General features: G+C 44.8%; 1 protein-coding gene across 1 annotated transcript in view; it reads right to left on the reverse strand.

Annotated features, from left to right (window-relative positions):
* Positions 1–22034, reverse strand: part of Myo16 (myosin XVI) — a 382886-nt gene that overhangs the window by 158593 nt on the left and 202259 nt on the right. The window contains 3 exon segments of the mRNA XM_032918632.1: positions 7565–7765; positions 9244–9396; positions 20165–20237. Coding sequence (XP_032774523.1) covers positions 7565–7765; positions 9244–9396; positions 20165–20237 — 427 coding nt within the window.

Below are 22034 nucleotides of genomic sequence, written 5' to 3' on the forward strand. Positions count from 1 at the left end.
GAAAGAAAAGAAAATGACATGCTTCATTAATTTTCCAAGAAGTGACTTCTCCTGATAGTTTTTAGTATTTCCTTTTGGTTCCATGAAGGAGAGTCATCATCTCGACGCCGAGATAGCTGGATGGTAAACTTGGTGCAGCTGAGGGACATGAGAAAAGTTCGTTTGTTCCTTTCGGGGAGAAGGTATTAACAGGAAAGTGTTGACATTTTAGGAGATTCGAAGCTTCATGTCTGTAACTTTTTATTTGACCGTAAAAGTGAGAGGACATACTGAACTTAGAGAGAAAGAACCCAGGATCCCTGCACTTACCCTATCCATCAGTGAGGCAGAGAGAGAGAGAGAGAGAGAGAGAGAGAGAGAGAGAGAGAGAGAGAGAGAGAGACAGAGACAGAGACAGAGAGAGACAGACAGAGACAGAGAGACAGACAGAGAGAGACAGAGAGACAGACAGAAACAGAGAGACAGAGAGAGAGAGAGAGACAGAGAGAGAGTGAGAGAGAGACAGAGAGACAGAGAAGAGGAAGGAGGAGGAGGAGGGGAGGGAAGGAGAGGGAGGAAGAAGGAGCAGGAGAAGGAGAGAGGGAGGGAAAAGGAGGAAGAGGAGGAGGAGGAGGAGGAAGGAGGAGGAGGAGGAGGAGAGAGAGAGAGAGAGAGAGAGAGAGAGAGAGAGAGAGAGAGAGAGAAACGTCTCCCATGACAGCGCACCACTACATCTCCGAGGACAACCTCCAAAGGAAATTTTAATGTAGGAGGACAGCAGGGTCCAGCTGAGGCTAATGTTTATTTTTAGAAAACATCTGACTAAGAGGGGAACAAATATAGGTTGTAAATTAAGCTCTTTCCACACGGGTCAAAATGTTTTCATCGAATAACCTTTAATAGCATCAGTTTTGCTGAGGCCAGACAGAGTTGATTGTTGTGTCTGGAATTTCTGCCTGGAGAAAAAGTGAGGGGGAAAAAAAAAAAAAGCAGTAGCCACCCATCGATTTGTCTGTCTCCTCTGTCATTTGATTTACAGATTCACTTCCAGAGTTTTCCCGGGTACACAGTGTCTCCCACAAATCTTCAGAGACAAAGCCCAGGGCACAAGCTATAAATGTCACTCTGGGCATGGGTGCGCCTGCAAGGCTGAACAGGCTGAAAGAGTCCTATGAACTGCCCGTGTCGATGAGTCAAGAGTGCAGAGGTTGCTTTTAATCAGTATGCTACCTAGAACACACTAGCATTGTCAGTGGGGTAAAAATTTTCCTCTGCGGGAAGACCTGGGTAGCAGCATTGCTCTAACTAAACAAGGGGTAATTTTCAGGTTCAAGCTTATTCAGTGAGGGAACTCATCCTTTGTGAGGAGAAAAAAAAGCATCCGGGTATTTTACAGATAGCCCCTGTATCAATAACAGCTTCTCATCCCCACTCCGTGTTCGTCCGTCAGCAATGCGCTAATAACAAATCCTAGCAGCTGCCTGGGAAAGCACAATAACCTATAGTATGGGACCCAGGCTTACGTGTCTGGGATGACAACTCCTGCTTTATGGATGTGGGGTAGGGGGTTGGGGGAGAATCCTGATGGATGCTTTCAAAACCATAAGCACACTGTAGCAGGGGACTATAAATTTTTATCTCATCATAAAATTACAATGCAGAGTGCATGCACAGATTGCAAGGTTTTAATTTTCTTGAGGGAAATAATATTGAATGGGTATCACTGGATGTGCAGTAAAACCCCACACACCTGTGGGTTCACACCGTTAGGCATAAACCCAAATGCGAAAGAATCTAATAGTTTTGCAGAATTCTTTTTAATCAAGGTGTAGCTACTGGCCACGTGGGACAGGTCTAGCCAATGAGGAAGTGAATGTCACATTAGCATAAGTTAAGGCGCTCATCTGCATGCTCTCTCTCTTTCAGTGCAGGTATTATGGCTTCCTCGGATAGAGAAATCACTGAATTATCTCCACTCATCTTTCAGGGAAGTCTATAAAGTGTGGTGGGAAAGCAGTAAGAGATCGCAATTCAACCAGAGTGGTTACAGCTGTCCTAATGCTGATCTCATGAAATTATGAGATTCATGATGATTTTTTTCCTCAATTTTATATTTCATGGGTGTACAACTGAGGGTCCTTGTGTTCACAGTCATGTAGCTGTGGAATGAAACTCCAACTTGCTTGGGTAAAGCAGTGCCTCTTTTCTTTCCTCTACACACATGGGTTCTGCAGAGTGTAGATGATAAAGCACTATGCATGTTGGCCCAGAAGGCGGAGAGAGATGAAGACATGGGGCCATGTGAAATGAGAAAGAGGACTACCACTTTCCAGAACTCCTGTGTGGAGGGTCTCTCCCAAATTTATGTTCACCAAAAGTTATAGACTGTTGGTTTGCAACGTTAACAGCAGAGATGGGAGGAATGCATTCACAAGTCAGGGGCTGACTACATCCTGTTAGCAGAGAGCCAAGAGGAAGCTGTAGATGCTAGCATTTGAGCTTCTATCTTCCGTTACTAGGAAGATACACTGCCGTGGGATGAAGCCAGCCAGTTTCTGTTCGTCTGTAGCAAGAGCTCTAACCACCTCACCCCATAACTGCACGAGCTTGATGAATCACTGGCCCTCGCCAGAGGCCTACTTAGAAACCGACACGGTGATGTTTACGCACAAGGATGTGGTCACTCTGCAAGTGTCAGGCACCACGAGGACAGTAAAGCGAGTTGAAAGTAGCATAGATTAGGTCAGGAACATGACGTTCAGAGAGATGGCTCAGATCTAGGACAGAGGACATGGGATGTCTAGGTGAGGGGCACAGGAGACAGAGAGAGAGAGAGAGAGAGAGAGAGAGAGAGAGAGAGAGAGAGAGAGAGAGAGAGAGAGAGAGAGAGAGAGAGAGAGAAGTGCAGGGGTTAGCTCAAGATAGATCAACGATGAGGAAGAAACTCTAAAATGTTATGTGCCAGTGTGTTTCACTTTTCTTGTGTGGAAACTGGCATGAAATAACGAATGTCTGTATCCTCTTCTTCAGGCTGCTGCCGGAACCTGTAAGCACAGTTTGGGCAGCTGCAAAAGAGAGGTCTGGGCTCTTGTGGCTCTGAAGAGAGAAGGTGGCTGGAGCTCTGGGGGCTAACACATAGATCCATCCCGACGCCTTTATCCAGGGTCGCTCTACTGGCTCATGGTCTCTGTCACTCTAATCATGACCTGTTTGGGTCCCATGACTCCTCAAGCCTCTGCACTCAACTGTTAGAATCAGATGACCCAGTCTCGGGCCTTACACTGTAGCCATGAGACACACACTAAGACATTTGCCCTGAGCAAGGCTGTCCACAGCTTGAACACAGGAGGATCTGCTCATGTGAGCGTGGGATGTGCATTTCACAACTGAGTCTTTACATTTCGTTAACTTAATCTTGACCTTCAGCCCCAGATCACTTTACAACCTCAGAGTCTGTTCACCTTTCCTCACTGCAAACTTTAGGAGCTTTGAAGCACAATTTCTGAGCAGAGTTAGTGTAGCATTGCCCTGATTGGAAATTCAACTCTCCTAAGAGCTGACACTGTCAAGCTGTAATTCTTCTTTCCTTCAAGATACCGAATTCTAACAGCCAATGAACGCAGACACGCTCGTGGGTTTAATGCCCATCTGTCACTTAAATCATCAGGTTAAAGAGCAAATTATAAAGCAGGTAACTTCACACGTGATTTAAAAATTGGCTGAAACAAATAATCAAACAAAAAGAAGCCAAGCCCCCAAGCCCCGAAAGCTTTCTTTAATTCAAACGTACACTCATTAATGAGATCTTGTTAATATTTCATGCACAGCCTCTCTCCCCATTTACTTTAAAATATTTCTGTAATGGAGACAGGAAGCTGCACCACACTCCTGGGGGTAATGAAACATTCAGATGTGTTTAGGAAGGATCGTCAGACGTAATTCAGATAATGGTGCTTAAACATTCCTAAAAGGACCTCTGAGCTTCCGCCTTGAGAAGCTCCCTAAGCAGGGTAGAGGCTCCTCTCTACAGTTTCCAGGTTGGGTTAAGTTCATCCAGAACCCATCCAGACAGGGACAGAGGAACAATGTTAGTGTCATCCCAGCAGCCAGCGCTCCCTCCCACAGGGTGTAGCATATTCCCATTAAAACAAGAAAGTCAGCCCACCGGGCAGGGAGCACAGAGTCATGCGGGACGCCTACACCGTCCATCTTGTCAAGAAGAGGCTACGAAGAGGCTCAGGAGCACATGGATTGGTTGAGCTCTCGCCTTGCGGGGGTCCACTCTGGGGTCAAAGGTTACACCGCATGCGCAGTACATGCTGCTTTTAAGTGGGTGAACTTTTCCTGTATCACTTAATCAACAAAGCGTAGAATGTTCGTGATACTCCTGTTTCCCGCTGCAACGGCCCAACACGTAAATGCCTGTGGCTACATCTGACAATTCGGAAGGCATATGGGCTGACATATTGCTCGAAATCGCATAGAATCTACGCTGTAGCACGTGAACGGGGCCTCGGGGACTCCTTTGGCTGCAACTCATTAGTACATCTCAGCAAAATGAAAGATTTCTGTAAAGCCACAAAATCGACTCCAATTATGGAAAAACTCTCTTTAAAAACAAAGATGCTTTTAAAGGAAAATGTGTGATTCCACGGGGGCTTTGGCTCTGTATCAACTAATCATCAGGCTGCCCCATCTTCCTTAATTTCTCTAAGAACTCGGTGAACGAGTCCCTAGTAATTTAAACTGTCAGTGGTTTTCCCCTTAAAGTTTCAAAAACAAAATTAAAATTGAATTGCTATTAGGTACTCAGAAAAATAATTACAACTGAACTCAAAATAACCAGGCTACAATTCTGAGTCGCGCGTTGTTCTTGGGTTTTAGTGCTCAGTACTTCATATGGGTCTGCTTTGTCTGCGAGGCACGGTACATCAGAATAAGGGCGTTTGGATGAAGGCCTAACAGAGATCCTAGGAAGCTAGGATCCTAGGAAATCTTAGGAAAGTAATTTCCTAAATTAGAAGAAGTCATGATACCCAACTGTAGCTATACACATGTTTTCTCCAAATTCAGAAAATGTATCATGTGAAGAAGGCAGAGTTTAAAGAATCTGACATTCTTCTACTTGGAAGGTCTTGGAAGAGAATGAGAATTACGGTTGGAAACTATTCTGGGATTAAAATATAGAACCTTGCATCAATCTCTCCCCATGTCCCACAAGCCTCTGATAATGTTATCAGTCAACCCAATTTCTCACAGGAGCACCTTCTGCCTAACATCCACCCTATCTGTTGGGCTTCCTGGTCTCCTCCCTGGGCTCCTGAGAGACCTCTCTTGTCCATAGTTGTTTCCCTCCATGCTGTTCTCAGGTTAGGTCGGTCAGGATTCGATCAGCGTTTGCATTGAAACTCCATGCCACCAGCTTAGAAGATCTGAACCTGAGCGTTTTTGGTGCTTCCCTCTCTGGGATACACGCCTTGGGTTGACAGTGTTGTCCTCACTTATCAGCTGCGTGAGGACAGTGGGGTCCTACTGGCTCTGATCCATAGCGTTGACTGTCCTTTCTCTCACTGCCTTCCCAACCCCTTCTCATGGATCCCACCTCCTTGTCCCCTGCTACTGCTCAAATGTGGATGCTGGCCAATCACACAATCACACAAAAGCCTGCTCTGCCTTTCCCCCCATATGTCTAACACCATCTCCTTATTACAGCTTCATCGCATCCCCTCTGAAAATGCCAGGGCTTGAGGGGAGGGAGCCCTCAGGGGGGCGCCCACAAATATCCACGGAATAGCCGGAAGCAATAATATTAGATGTTTCACCCATCATCACTCTTTTCACAGCCAATGGAACTTGCACCCTTTCCCAAACACATGGGTGGATGTGGGGCCTGCCCACTCACCCTCACTGCTGTCTGCAATTGCTTCCTTTGCAGACCACTCTGCACCGGGGAGTTCAGGGTTCTCTGGTTACCAACTGTCCAACGCTATTGCCCTGGCTTAGAAGGCAGAGGCAATGGAGGCTGTACCTCTGTGCTTTCTGACATGTCACCAGGTAAGCCCACCACACACCCGACTTTCTCTTTGCTGTGGCCGTGGTGAACCCTGAGTCTAGTCCCTGTCTCTCTGAGACTGAGTGTGAGGGTGAGCTTACTGCTGTTCTGCGATGTGGCACCCATGTAGGAACTGGCAACAGGCAGGTTCATGGCATCCTATAGAAGCACTCCTGAAATTTCAACCTAGACCTTCTCAGAGTTCTTCTTCTAAGCCAAGTTGTTTTCTGTGCGGGTGACGAGAGTAGTTTCTGTCTTGCGCAAATGAGTTCTGTGTAATACAGTGACGCGTACTTCCAGAGTTCAAGTGTCCACCGAAATGCCCTCTCCTTCACAGTTAGTGAGTGCCTCTGGAGATCTATATACTTCTGTGAGTCAAATAATTGCATCCTCACATAGCATTAGGCCAACAGCTCTAGCATATTAACTTGTTAGTTCTCCTGTTAAGGGTGTGCTATTCACGGCTCATCTCTTATCCTCTTCCGGCGGACAGTGAAGTCTCAATAAACAAGGGAAAAGATCAAATGGGATGCTCCACAAGTCCCCCACTTTCACGAAGTATTAACTCAAAGTGAAGGTGTTAGTGTGTGTGTGTGTGCATGTGTGTATGTCTGCCTGTGTCTGTCTGTCTCTCTCTCTCTGTCTCTGTCTCTGTCTCTGTCTCTCTCTCTCTCTCGCTCTCTCTGTGTGTGTGTGCATGTGTGTATGTCTGCCTCTGTCTGTCTGTCTGTCTGTCTGTCTGTCTGTCTCTCTCTCTCTCTCTGTGTGTGTGTGTGTGTGTGTGTGTGTTTATAATCCTAAAAGTGGAAGGCATCAATAATAGACAAGAGTTGGGTAGAGAAGAACAGAGATTATTTAATTAAGAGGTGGATAAATGTGTTGTTAAGTAGGCTGGAAGGATGTTTCTACTCTACCTGGGAAGGAGTTTGTGGGAGTGAGAGAGACTCAAGAAAATGAGAGGATAAGAACATCGGGCCTGTAGAGAGGACGTGTGAGAGAGTCGTGGAAGGTAAGTCATGGAGCAAAAGATGCACTCATTTGGAGCACTCGAACATGAGACAGCAAAGGAGGGTGGGGACACCCCTACAGGCAGGGGTTAGACTCTGAAGGGAGAAACAGTTTTCCGAACCCAACTAGAAGGCTGGGAAAGGTTGAGGGGCTGCTTTCTTAGGCTCTGAGAGAAAGACTTCAATACTAAGCCCACATTTAGGCCACACCCATTCAGAAGCCCAAAGTTTATATAAGAAACCTGCCCCCCCATGTGGAGTAAAGCTATTTATAAGCTTGGGACTCTTCCACTCGTGTTAATTGAAGTCTGCACACAGAGTGAGATAGGCCCCCTGCTCAGCACACACAGTTCTGAGTGGTGAACTCAGCCTCAAAGCAAAGGCAAGGAGCTTGCAAAAGTTGATGACCGTGGGCCGTTCGCGTGGCCTTTGAGTAGCATAGCACATCCTGGAACCCTGTGCTCTGCAGCCCCCTCCCCTCTGGTGCATCAGTACACAGGGCACACCACATGGGCCATCCACTCACCCTTCCTGCGTAGTGCATGACAGTGAAGGCTGCGCCTTGACCTTTGAAAGCAACATTCCCGTTGCCGTCCTTCATGGGGGAATAGACTGCATTTGTGTTTGATGATTCCAGGAGACCCTGCAGCTTCCTGGGAAGGTTTGGCTCCACTGACCAAATCGCTTGACTCTCCTCATCCAGTAGGGAGAAGAATCCTGATGGTTTCTGAAAGTCAGCAAAAGTCGCGTGTTTGCTTCTGTTACTCCACTCAGCATCCTTGATACATGCTCTCCAATTTTATTAGATTCACGCAGCTAACCAGAATGGGAACGTTTAGACTTTTAACACATGTCTATGGCTGCCCATGGCTGCACTCAGACACTTTGGACCCCTTAGACCTCTTCCCCTGACCACTGGGTATCGGGAATTAGAGCACTATGCTACAGTGTTAGGAAAACACAAATGGTTTTAGAGCAATCTATCATTGTAGAGACAAAAGGTGGAAAATGATTTCCCAAGCTTTCAAAAAAAAAAAAAAAGAAAGAAAAGAAAAGAAAAAGAACTAGATGGTGCCTATTTGAAACACTAGTCAAGCATTTAGAGGTGATGGGCAAATCCATACAGCATCCCATGATAGGAAACAGAAGTTGCTGTTGATAAAACGTGCTTGATAAAACATGTTCTCACATGCATTTATTATGTCCCCCAACTGTGTGTGTGTGTACGTGTGTACATGTACGTGTATGTGTGTGTGTGCACGCGTGTGTATGTGTATGTGTGTACATGTATGTGTGTGGTGTGTGTGTGGTTTGTGTGTGTTCGTGTATGCATGTATGTGTGTATGTGTATGTGTGTATGTGTGTGTGTATGTGTGTGGTGTGTGTGTGTGTGTGTGTGTGTGTGTATCTGTGTTCATGTGCATGTCCACATGTTTGCATTCCAGGGCATTCATATGCAGGCCTGAGGCAACTTTCAGGAGTTGGCTGTTTCCCTCTATCAAGCATGTCCACTAAGACATCCTGCTGCCAGGGTTGGGGATTTAGCTCAGTGGTAGAGCGCTTGCCTAGCACGCACAAGGCCCTGGGTTCGGTCCCCAGCCCCGGAAAAAAGAAAAGAAAAAAAAAGACATCCTGCTGCCTCACATAATAGATCATTATTGATTCAATAAAGACACTGAGTCAAAAACTTTTCAGTGTACATAGATATAATAAATATGAGTATAAACACATGAGGATGCCCTCGGGTTTAATTTTAATCAAAGATTAACTTATCCAAAAGATATATATAATTTTCCACCTTTCAAAATGTAAATTTTAGAAGCTTTAAGGGCCAATATACAACAAACAATATATCTCATGGTCTCTGGGTCTTAGCTTATCAAACTCATTTTGTGCATCAGACTCCTGTAACTGGCCAATGAGACTTTCAGGTTTGATAAATAAAATGGTGACTGTCCTTGTATCAGTGAGTCCCGGTATTTCTTGTCCTTTCAATGAAGTTGTGAGCTTTCCAATGAAACTGGAAATTTGGGTAATTTGGGTAATTTGTGCTCCTCAAAAAAGCTAGGGATTATAAAAGCATTGCAGAATCTCATATACAAGGCTACCTCTACACAAACAAGACCTTCAGAAAAAAAATCCTCTCTCTCCAGGGCACCTGAATGCAGGCATCCTGTTAAGTTTCTAATTATGTTATATAAGTACCTGGAAGAAGAAATCCAAAACTCCAGCCTGGTTACCAGGAGAACAGGCAGTTTCCATGGCAACTCCCTCTTGTACACACTCTGTTTGCTCTTGTAGGAAAAGTACTTCTTGGATATAGTGATGCATTTTTTCGTTGGTCAGGTTGACACAGAGCTGTTCGGGGAAGAAAACAATACAGCAGATAACTCAGTCTGCTATGCAGAGCCGCCCGCTCATGCCGAAGTGACCCCCACTTCCCAGTGACACACAAACTGGGGACATCCAGACTAAGCCTCCCATTAGGATGACTCATGAATCCTGCCCTGGAAGGCAGCCTCACCCAGTCACTTTTGAGGTCATATTGTCCCAATCTTCAACATGAGGTGGGCATGTTAAATAGGACAAATGTAACCACAACGCCAACATACAAACAAGTCTCGAGTGCTAGGAAAAAAAGGAAACCACTTTTAAAAGGAAGATGGATCTGGCTCTTGTGGACTGGAGAGAAATGCCTTTCTACCATGGGGGGTTCCAGAGGAGTATGGCGCTTGTGTGCCCTGCTTCTGGTTACCTGTTGAGATTTCTTCTAGAAACTACATCCAAGAATAAGGCTTTATTACACAAATAGTATTTTGAAATCAGAGTACAAGCTCCAAAAGATAGTCCAGAGAAAACAGAATGTTATCTTTTAGTCTTAAGTTTTTCATTTCTTTATTTCTTCTCCCATTAAATAACTTATTTATTGACTTTACATCCCAATCACAGCCCCTTCCTCCTCCCTGTTACCCTCCCACAAGCTGCTGACTTGAGCTTTCGCTTTATCTCGAAGTGTTTATATATTCCTTCACCGTCTCCCCACCTCACACACAGCACACCAACCTCATTGAAAAGAGGTCAAGAGAGGCCAAAGCTCAAGACTGGGAGGATGTGACCAAGGGGAAGATGTCTGGAGGGTGTCACTGGGGTTTCAAGAACATGGCTGCTGAGGCATGAGCCTGACCCCGGCGTCTGCAGGGACTGCTCCAACACCTGCTTTGCCCACATCTTTCTTCCTGACTCTCTTCAGCTCCGTCAACCCCATCTCTGCTCTGCCTACAGCTTACCTCCTGCAGGGCCAGGCCCTTCAGTCTCACAGAGCCCTGTTTCTCTGCCATGTGTTCCCTGAACAATTCTGTAACTAAACTAGCATTTTGGAGTGGTTCCGTTTCAGGAGAGGGCGTTGTTTCTCTTTCGTACACTTAAGGTAAACACTGGGGGTGGGGCATGCTGAACTCTAATAATTTTACAGCAGTCATTATTTCTTAGTAACAAAATTACCTCCGTTTAAAGGGAATTGGACATTTTAAACGGAGGAATTTTAACCCGGGGAAACACAACAAGATACATTTTTGAAACAAAGTGAAAGCACTTAAAACTTCGAATTCCCTTCTCCACTGGCTGTTTTCACAACATCTCTATCTTTTCGTAATTGAGACGGAAGTGGTCAGCATAAATGTTCCTTTCACAGCAGGGATCTATCATATGCAGGCTTAACAGTTTCACAGAAAGCGCTTCTCTTCCAGAACCCGAGCTGGAGATCTGTACTCCAGAAAAGAAGCGTGTGCCTTAGAGAGGCTCTGATGGACAGGTGTAGCTTCGCTGAGGTAAGACAAGGGGATAGGCCAGCTGGTCCCCATAGGTGAAGCAATGTACTGTGGTAATGTACACATCCATGCATGTCCACAAAATACACATAGGCACACATAGGCACACATGCGTGCGCACAGACACCCACACACACATACACACACAGAGATGCACATACACACATAAACATTCACGAGAGAGAGAGAGAGAGAGAGGAGAGAAGTAATACATTGGATTCGGAGCGTTCCGAGGTCCTGCTGGGGTGGTGGTGGGAAGACCATGATAGAAGCAAAGATCCCAAATTTAGAGTGATTTTCTCTTGTTCTTTATGCTTCACCAGGACTGCGTGGTTCCTGTTTAATTTTAGGTCTCCTTTTGAAATAAATTGTAGCAGATAATCTTCAAATCTACAGAAATTCTCTTACACTGTGAAATCGGAGACCCAAGCACACGATGACTAGAAAGGACGGTAGTCCTGGAATGTCGGTTTTCTATCTAGAACTGAGAATTCTTGTTCTCACTGTATGTATGGTTATCAATATATCATGTTTACATTCTATTTCTAATATACATATACTGATCAATGTCTTTCCATGAACATGTATATCTATTCCAGTGAATTATATTGATTAATACTATATTTGATATATTTCCACATGTAATGCTCCATCTGTCCTATAGTAATAATAAAAATTTGCCTGTGTGACTCTTTCCTAGTGCTGGCCACTGACTTGCATCTGGAAGCAAAGGCTGCTCCTGTGTTCCCTACAAAGAAGCAGATACCAGCTTCCAGAGGAGGTGGGGATATCCAGAGGGGATTATCTGCTACCTGGGGTACAGTGACACTAGACCTAGGAAGACTTGGGGTGTCTGGGGAGGAGGAATACAGGGAGATCTTTCTTGGGGGAAACTAGAGACTCGCCCCACTTTCTTTTATGAACAGAACCTTTGCTGTTTTGTTCACGTTACTTTTGTTCTAAACATGATCTTCCCTCTCACCCTCATCACACATGAACGCCAGTGTCTCTGGTTGGGTTCTCAGTTTTACAAACATCCATGCCAGCCATTTCTCTTCAACTGTACTGACATACCAAATGCTACATGTGTATTCACTTTGCGTTTGTACTAGACCTGATATAGCACAGTAGCTCAGGGGACAGTCAAATACAGAATTCCTTCCTGCCTGGTACCTACTTGAAACATCAAATGTACTTTTCACTAACAAAAGAGGGAACCAAACTGGCCAACGCCCAATGATTCTGCCTTTGTTTTCCCTCCGTGTAAAGAAAGGTGTGTGTGTGTGTGTGTGTGTGTGTGTGTGTGTGTGTGTGTGTGTGTGTGTGTACATGCACAGGTGTATAACACCCTCAGAGGAAAACTTATTAAGTACATTAGTCATGCTTCTATAAGTTTCTAGACGCAGAAATCTGCATTCACAATCTAGAGGACCATTGACTTCAATGCAAAACAATTGTTATTTCTCCCTTTCACGTCTACCCATTGGGGTTATATGAGGGGTATATTAGACTTCTGGGAACTCCCCAAAGCAGACTCAGAAGTAGGTGAAGGGTAAGGATAAATTACTATTGAACAACTGCTAATTAGTACGGATACCGCTTTTATTAAGACACATGCTTCATACATGAAATGAACTAACAGGTTTAATAATAAAAGTGGTTCACTCCTTGAAGTCGCTCTTCAGCAGGAGAACCTCGGGCTTATCCAGATGGCCCATCGTTTGTATTAATGACAAACCTAATTTCTTGAGTAAATTTTCACCAACTGTTCTCCCTTCGTTTTTACTGCTCAGTGAAATCTATCTAGAGCAAAACTAAACAGCGCATGAAGTGTACATCACAAAATTAAGGGAAGAATTAATCAAAGCTGACCTGAGTAGAAGGCAGAGCCCTGAGTGCCCATCGGTAAGGACAGCGAGTCTCATTCCTTGCTGCTCACTGGAATTAAATGGGAGCTTTGTGAAGGTGGCTGATGTCTGGGTCTGACCCCAAACTCATTAAATTGGACTGGGGCCCAGGCTTTCATGTGTTTAAAAGCTTTTCAGGTGGTTGTAGAACACACTGAGCTAGACAAGGGGAAGAGAGCACAGCCTGTTTGCCCATTTGTTCATCATTTAATCTAAAATATGGACGAAGTGTGATGTGTATGAGTGGGTGCATGTGTCTGAGAGAGAAGATAGATAGGTAGATAGATAGGTAGATAGATAGATAGATAGATAGATAGATAGTATATTGAAATTTCATATATTGGACAAATCACAAATATGTACAGAATATCTAACTGAGATGTTGATAGCTATTTTCTAAGAAAACCTGGAAGAGGCTGACGCCTCCTGGAGAAATGCTGAAGTAAGCCAAGCTCACAAGCTTCTGTGCAGGACTCCCCAAGGCCTTTAAGAAGTCAGGTAGGTGATGGATCTCTTTCTTGCCTCTTCTGATCACTTCCTGTTGTCCACATCGCTGGACATGCTTCCCCTGGGAGTCAACTGTGATCAATACATTGGGTATAAAGTGCAAGCTGGTGAAGGTGGCAGGGTCTCCTTACATGTCCTTTTAACATTTCTGGATCTTGTCTCTTGCCCAAAGCTTCCTACCCTGCCATCCCGGCTTTTGAAAAGGTCCAGTTCCTGCCTCCTACCACCATCCTGACAGAGTGTCTTGCCATTGCCAGCAGCCAGGTCCTACCGAGACAGGCATTGCTGTAGTGACACTGGACTCCTCTGAGAGACCCTTTGGCAGCACATAGACTCCCTTTCGTTTGTCCAGTTTCCATTTTGAAGATAAGGTCAGTGGGTCCTGGTCCCTGAAGTCCCTGTGTTGGCTACCTGACTCTCAGTGAGGTGTTGAGAACACGGAATCTCAAACACATGTCTGGGTTATGTGGGGTTGGTCTCTGCCTCCATCAGGTGATGTTCCTAATGAAGACCCTGCTAGGTTCTGCCTCTTCCCTTGCCCTCCTGCTCATCTGTCCTATGAGGAGCAAGCCTCCTACCACGGGGGATGCAGTGTCCAGACAATACCTTAGAAGTGGACACAACTTTGCCACATGTAACACCTTTGGGTACCTTGACATGTAGCATCGCAGAAGAACCATGAGACAATAAGTTCTATGTTATCTGGGAACAAGAATTCTGTGGCCACAGTACAAAACGTTCAGTCAAGTCAACATGTTGGGTCTAAGGCTTGATATTCAGGAAGCAACTGGCCAGTAATGAAGCATCCCATCCTGTTGGATTATGTATTTTATACGTATTAGGCAGCTCAGGGTGGAAAAGCATCAGGTCAAAGGGAAATGACTTTTAGATGTTTTGAAGGACACCTCATAGATCACACCTCAGCTTGGGCAGAAACCAGGCTCTAGAATTAGAACAGAGCCTTTGGCCAAAATGCCATTAATCGAAAGGTTCTGGCATTGTTTCTTATTGTTTACCATTCCCCAAAGAAAACAATGAATACACGATTTCGCTTTGTTTTGGCAATAAACTTTTGCCTGAATCAACATACTTTCTCCACATAAAGTTACAAACACAGGCCTAGAGCCCCTTGACCTATAATTTCTACTTAGTGAGTTGCAGGCTGACAGAGCACTGGGCTCAAGACCCCGTGGGTCTGTATCTGAGCTCTAGCTGTGTCGTGGCCCCATGAAGGCTAAGACTACCCATAAGTACTTCTCTAGTTTACCATTAGGACTTCAGGTTGTTCCAGACAGCCACTGTGTTAATCCTGAAAACATTCACTCTTCTCTGAGGTTATTATAGAGTATTAACTGATATCAATATAGTGATATTGATCATCAAGGAATAAATACGCAACGATGAAACACTATTCACTGTCTTCATTCCTTTTCTTGTTGCTGCTAAGGAGGGGAAACCTAAGGAAAGAAATCTGTCTTTTGTTTTGCCTCCTGGTGAGAGGCTGCACTCCCACCCCACAAGGAAAGTGTGCAGGCTGCATCGGTCAGCCAGAGGAGCAGAAAGCTGGACTGATCTGGCTTTCTCCTTTCTCCTTTTTACTCAGCCCAGGTCTTGAGCCACGAGACAGTGCTGCTTTCTACATACACACATACACACACACACACACACACACACACACACACACACACACACACACACGTGACTGAGGACTTCACTCCTCAGTCAAACCTTTCTGGTAATGCCCCTGGAGGTGCGTTCCCTGCATGATTCCAAGTTAATCAAGCTGAAGTGGGACCTTGACATTAACGTTGAATATGTTTCTAGTATTCACACAGACTCATAAATTCTTCCTTTTTCGCTCGGAAGCATTTTCTTTTAATCACTCTGGCGCTAGGGTGGAAAGGTATTCCTGCCTTTTCCATTTTAACGAATTGACTGCTTTTAAGTGGATTTGGTGTAAAGTTCGGCTGTAAATAACACTGCGTAAAACTCACTAAAGGGGCATTGTTTTTGTACTTCTCACAACAGCTACTATTCTATCTTTGAAGAAATAATAAAAATACCAGTCATTAAGGGGAAAGCGGTTGGAGTTTAGAAAATGGATGCTAATTGTAAGGCCTTGGGTCAGTCCTCTGATGGACTCGGTGTTAAACTGCTTTCACAAGCAACAGGACAGCAGGCTGCATTCCACTGAGAGTGGCATAGACTACCTGAGCTTTGCTTCAGTGGCAAACAATGCAAATGCATGAACAGAACCTGTTCTGAGAAATAGAAATTAAACTTGCAGTGTCCATGCTCACAGTTTGCATACATTAGCTTACCTGGAGACCCCTGTACTCTCCTTATACATACAACCTGATATTAGGAGAGGCACATTAAAAATGCCATGTGGCCTTATAACTGCTTGGTGTCCTTTTGTCCACAAAACCACCTGGAGCAGAAAACACCTTAAGACAGAGCCAGTCATACTGTGTAACTTAGGTTTTGGAATCTGTGTGGGAAATAAAGCTCATTCTGAGACTGCCCACCATTTATTCAGCATATGGGTCTGTGTTGATGTCCGACAGCTTTCAGGAATCTGCTACCACAAAAATGACATGGACAGTGACCCTTTAAGCCTAAAGTAGCAGTCTTTTCGTCGTCAAGTCTTCTGCAAAGGGCTGGAGAGATGGTGCAGCAGTTAAGAGCACTGACTGCTCTTCCAGAGGTCCTGAGTTCAATTCCCCAGTAACCACAGGGTGGCTCACAACCATCTGTAATGAAATCCCATGCACTCTTCTGGTGTGTCTGAAGACAGCTGCAGTGAACTCATATACATTACATAAATATTATAAAGTTAAAAAAAGGCTTTTGCGGTATCCCCTCCACAGGACTGATTAGAATCAGCCTTCTCCCTCACAGGGAGAAGCGGTCTCCACTTGCCCTCCTTCATGAACTTGGGTAGCTTGTGATAATGCTAACCTCCAGAGGGTGCCAGGACTGTGAAGGTGGATCACTGACCAGGCTATGGTGCCCCAAAGCTTGCTCCTCTGCCCAGCTGCAAAGGGATTTAGTCAACTGACTGCACAAGACACGAGTAGCCTCCCTCTCAGAGCGACCTCCACAGAGGCCCGCCTAAGGGAGCCAGTGAAGACAAGGCCAGGTCCTGCTGAAGAGGGGTATCTGCCCACGTTCTTGGCTGAGTGAGAATCAAGTCAGAGCATCTAGCTGAGGCCTCCAACTCTGGTGCCAAGGGCTGCCCGTCCCTTAGACGTGTTCAAATTTTGACCTGAGAATCAGGGGCATCATCTGCATTTGCACCTTAACTTCTTACCCATTTTCTGGATCTCCACCAGAAATTTTAATTTTAATCTGGTGTCTACATATCATGTTCCTTAACCTGCCCACAGTCTCTTACCCTTAACTGAAAATCCCCACGGTCAATGCCCTTCACATGTAAATCGGTCTCTATGTGTTTACGTTGGTTTCAATGTATAGCTCTTCCCATCACCACTTTCCCTGCATCTTATATAAAAAAAAGTTAGTTACCACATGGTTTCCCCTGTGGGGTTTGTGCAGAAGAGAACATCATGATTTATCTTATGGTGCTTTTCTGCTTTTGGGTTTTTTAATTCCTGGCTGGCTCATGAGCATTCATTGTATAGGTTTCCCTCCTTCCCCTTCTGCTTCCAATTCTCTCCTTCTGTCCTTCCTTCCTTCCTGCCTGCCTTCCTGCCTTCCTGCCTTCTTTCCTTCCTTCCTCCCCCCTCCCTGCCTGCCTGCCTTCCTGCCTGCCTTTCTTCCTTCTGTCCTTCCTTCCTCCCTTCCTCCCTTCCTTCCTTCCTTCCTCCCTGCCTATCTTCCATCTATCATGCAATAGATTACCACAACATATTTCTCTCCACTGAAGCATCTAACACACTTCCCAGTTATATAATCTTAGAAAACCATGTTCACTATCACACAAGTCACAACTCATTAGAAAGCTGCCTCCAGTCTGCCACCTACTTACACTGAAATCTCATCCATCAGTGATGGTGCGGGAAGGTGATGCTCTGTGAATAGGACCACTGTCCTTGTGAATAGCACTGCTGCTTGTATAGGGGTGGGGGGCGTTGTGTTGTGTCCGACATTGTAAAGACACAAAAGGAATCTCCAGTCGAGAAGGGGTCCTTAGCGGAACCTGGAAGCTATGGCACCTTGCTTTTGGGTTTCCAACCTCTAGAGCTGAGGGCAATGATCATGTACTGTTTAACCAGCCTAGGGCAATTTGTGACAGAATCATGGAGACCATGGGCAAAGCCATAGCACCAGGCCAACCTGTCAAGAGGACGCAGACATAGGAATGCTGGGGCTTTGGAGTACATCCTGTTCTCTCCCCTAGGGTCTCTCTCTCTCTCTCTCTCTCTCTCTCTCTCTCTCTCTCTCTCTCTCTTTCTCTCTCTCTCTCTCTCTCTCTCGCTCGCTCGCTCGCCAGAAACCTACTGTGAGGATTTCCTCCTTGCCAGTTTTCTTTTTTCTTCTATAAATTGCAATTGCAAACTTATTTGATAAAATTCAGTTGGTACAAAGTGATGTATCAGACACAGTTTCGCTGGAGTTGGCACTCTAGTCAAAAGCAGATCTATTAGTCAATAAACTCAAAACAGGATAGAATGAATGCTTATAAGGGGAGTACTGTCCCTTAGGTATTCCTTAAGCACGGCAGCTTACCTGTGCGGTGGAATGGAAAATGAGGAAGTCCTGCTAGCAACAAAGAAATCCACTGAGAATTTAACCGGTGGCCTTAAAAAAAAGTTCACATGCAAATTTGGGAATTTACTGCTTCCAGGTAATGATACTGTTGCACTCACACTGAGAAACAACCTTATCTTTCTGGAAGATTCCTAGTTACCCTTATGTGTAGCAGCAGCAAGGCAGACCAGCTAAGAAAATGTCAGGCCAGCTAAGAAAATGGCATATTAAAAAAATTATACTTTCATGATCAAAGTCCATGAATTGATCTTGACGTTTTGCCTATCAGTGCTTCAAACTCAGAGTTAAACAAAAGATTGGTTCATTTGTTAGATCTGAAGGGAAAATGTCCCCTTCCCGATACCCAGAAATCACAAGCTGTGAGTATATTCTGAAATACATCATTAGAACATTCAGCACAAAGACAGAATAAAGGACCCTGTGGCGGTTGTACAGTGCCTATGTTTTAATAAGGAGGCAACATGAATGCCCTGGATGTAATCTAGGAGCAGAGATATACATGACAGCGAGTCTGGCGGTGGAACAACTGCATTGGAGGCCAGTCTCTCCAGAATGGGACTTCCTGGGACATCCTTCCACTGTGACTTCTATGTGCTACTTACTGGGACACAAGCATACAGTGGATACCATTGCGAACATGGAGGGGTGTGTGTGTGTGTGTGTACATATGTACTTGTGTGCTTTTCCTAAGGTGAATATGTGAGATCTTCAAACTGGAGCAGACAGACACTATGCAGGGACTGAACAGAGCTCAACAGAGCAGCCTGCAGACACAGGAGCAGTGTGAAGGCCCTTCTCCTCTCACTCCCCACCTTTTTCATTACCCCTGTTAGACAACACACACAGCCAGGTGTGAAGAGCACATACAAGGCAGGTATGGACAACACACACAGACAGGTGTGAAGAACACACTCAAGGCAGTTATGGACAACACACACAGACAGGTGTGAAGAACACATACAGGTAGGTGTGAACAGCACATATAGGCAGTTGTGAACAACACACACAGGCAGGTATGAACAACACATAGGCAGGTATGGACAACACACACAGGCAGGTGTGAAGGACACACTCAGGCAGGTGTGAACAACACACACACAGGCAGGTGTGAACAGTAAGCATGAAGGGAGAAACCCGTGGCCTGTGCGGCCTTACTTCTCACCAGTGCTCTCCTTCTTCACTCTGGATTGGAGGAGACGTAGAACTATTCTAGACTGACACTGAGTTGATGTCACACTGTTCTTAGTGTTCCCACACAAGACAGAAAACCAGGTAGTGGGATATTCTACACCACCAGCCTCTGTCGCTGCCTCATCTCCTACTTTGCAAGCCAGTTGTTCACATAAGTGGAGAGAATGACATCACACAGTCCACCTTAGCCCAGGCATCTCTACCGCTAAAAGACGCAGAACTGGCTTTCATATGGATTTTATGTGAATCGTTGTTCAGTGTCCCTGATAACCCATATTGTACATTTAAGAAAATAAAAGTCAACAAATCACTCACAAATTACATGTAACTTCACAGATAAGCAGCGACAGATTCAATCTTCTCAACGTGCTGTGCGGTTACGTGGCCACTGTGCAGGTTACTAACAGTATCGCTGCTTTTCTTTAATATTTACATTTTGACTACATTTAATTTGATTTACACATTATTCTTGCAGTACTGTTATAGATGCACAAACAAATCGGATCTTAAAAGCATCCTCAACAGACGGTGAATGAAGGCAACACTGACTCCCCGGTGCGCCTGTGGATTTCCAGTACTTCTATGTGCGAACGTCACACGAGATGAGCCCACAGACAGCAGCAAGGCACAGCAGGGCCCCTGCACTCTGACGCAGGCTAAGCTTTCTTAGGGCTGCTTCCTGACTTAAATGCCCTCGGCCTCCATCTTCTGCTCTAGCACAGTGCCCATGCGCCCACACACAGCTAGGGACATTCCCAAGAACTAAGAAGCATGTGACTCTGAGCACATGAACTCCCTGGAATCTCAAAACCATGGGGAGCAGTGGGCTGTTGAGGGACCGAGATGCTAACTTGAGCTAAGGAGAGGAAGTGCTTCTCTAAGTTCGTATTGGGATGTCTTAGTACGAAGCATGACTTGCTACATCAGTAAACATTCACAAGGTTTTAAAGGAGAACTTACTTGTTCAAATTCATTCTTTTGAAATTCCTCAAAACCAAAAATGTCCAGTATTCCAATATCCAATGTCTGTAGGCTGAAAGGAAACACAGCAACATTAGTGGGCATTCTCAGTAACCTGTTGCTTGAGAAAACTATGATTACCCAGCCCCGTACATCACTGCTGGCTTAAATGAAATACCCACAAGTAGCAAAATCTCTGAGAGTTGCAGCACCGGGCCACTCCTTCATGGCTCCTCAAGCTACACATAGAGGGAGACACCTTGCTTTCTAGCTAGTTAGAAGTGTAACCACGGAGGATGACTTAATGTTTGTTTCTCTAAAATTGTGTCTATATCCTTCCCACTAGACCAGACCCACTGTTCCTCAGAACCATGAATTCACAGGCTCATGTCTTCCCCTCCCTGCCTGTGCTCTGGTTTTCCTGGGTTCCACATAGAGTCAAGAACTGCCTCATCCTGTATAAGTACATGAGGGGATCTACGATCTCTGATGGGTCAAATATAGATACTTCATACTGTGAACTTCCAAACGACTAGTAACAGAGAAAGTGGAGCTTCAAAGACAAATTCAAACCATTTATTGAATGTGAATTGTCTTTCTTGGGAAATTCACAACAGTCTTAGGGTTGGTTTCTAGTATCTGTAGCCATTGGACAGGTGAGGTGGCTCTGAGCACCCTGCTTCCAGGACCGGGTGAGAAGTTATTTGACACACACACATTTTGGAAGTTTCTGTTGACAAACCTTTCCTCAGAAATTATTTGGGGTTGGGGAGTTGTACAAAACTTGAAAATATTCGAATCATTTGAACTTGTGTTTCCATAGGAAGGCATTCACACTAAGACTATGGGTAGACTCTCATAAGAGACTTGTGGACAAGGACTGCCAAGGACTGACATTAGCTTGGAGAGGGGTTATGAGAGAAGGGGTGTTTGAGGTCAGCTAAATAAATGACTCAAAGTCGAATTATGGGTCCAAGGGGATGGCTTAGGTTCTGATCAAGACAGCTTTCAGACTACTCTGTCTATAATCTACTCCAGACAGTTCTCCAAGCCGTTCTCTGTTGTATTTTTAAAAATTCTCTGGATAGCTCATCTCTTGCAGAACAAAAGCCCAGCTTTTTATTCGCATATCAATTTATTACCTCATGTTCTCTTTTGATTATTCTATGAATCAGCATCCCATGACACCAACCACTTGATTCTTAGGAAGAGACAGCAAGCACAAGCACAGACTATAAGATAACTGGGTGGGACTCTACTCCAGAATTATCATTAAGTCCACACCTAGCCTTGGACCTAAACTCCCTCAGCTGTAGGCTGACCTTGAACTCAGAAGTCTGTCTGCCTTTTTATCTGCTAGTCTTTGTATCTTTCTGACAAGCCAGCTCATAGTGCAGCTGTCTCTATTCCTTTAGATCTATGAAGATCCTTATACAATTCATATCACATCCTTATATTTTGTATAGCTGAGAAACTGTATATTTTTTACTCATATTTTCAATGTTCTTTCCCACAGCCTTGAGGGCTGTCCTGAAGGTCACAATATCCTGTCATTTTGCTGAACATAGACACATCCTTGCCTCCAAGACTCGTACTGTCTCTATCATTATCAAGATAAAGAATTAAATGTCATGTGTGCATTGTACATTGGTGCAACAAAAAGGTCACTTTCACAGGGAGAAAAAGACACGGTCTAAAAAGAGTATTGCCCAAGTAGAGACACACGAGAGCCTGCAGGAAGTGCAGCAATCCCAGGAAAGGAAAACAAGCTTCATATTGACTTCTTATGGATGCTTTGTCATTCTGATAACCACCAAATACTCTATTGATGTTTATAAAATTATATGAAAACATCAGAAATATCTAGCAG

The sequence above is a fragment of the Rattus rattus genome, chromosome 13, assembly GCF_011064425.1.
Source record: "Rattus rattus isolate New Zealand chromosome 13, Rrattus_CSIRO_v1, whole genome shotgun sequence".
Classification (NCBI taxonomy): domain Eukaryota; kingdom Metazoa; phylum Chordata; class Mammalia; order Rodentia; family Muridae; genus Rattus; species Rattus rattus.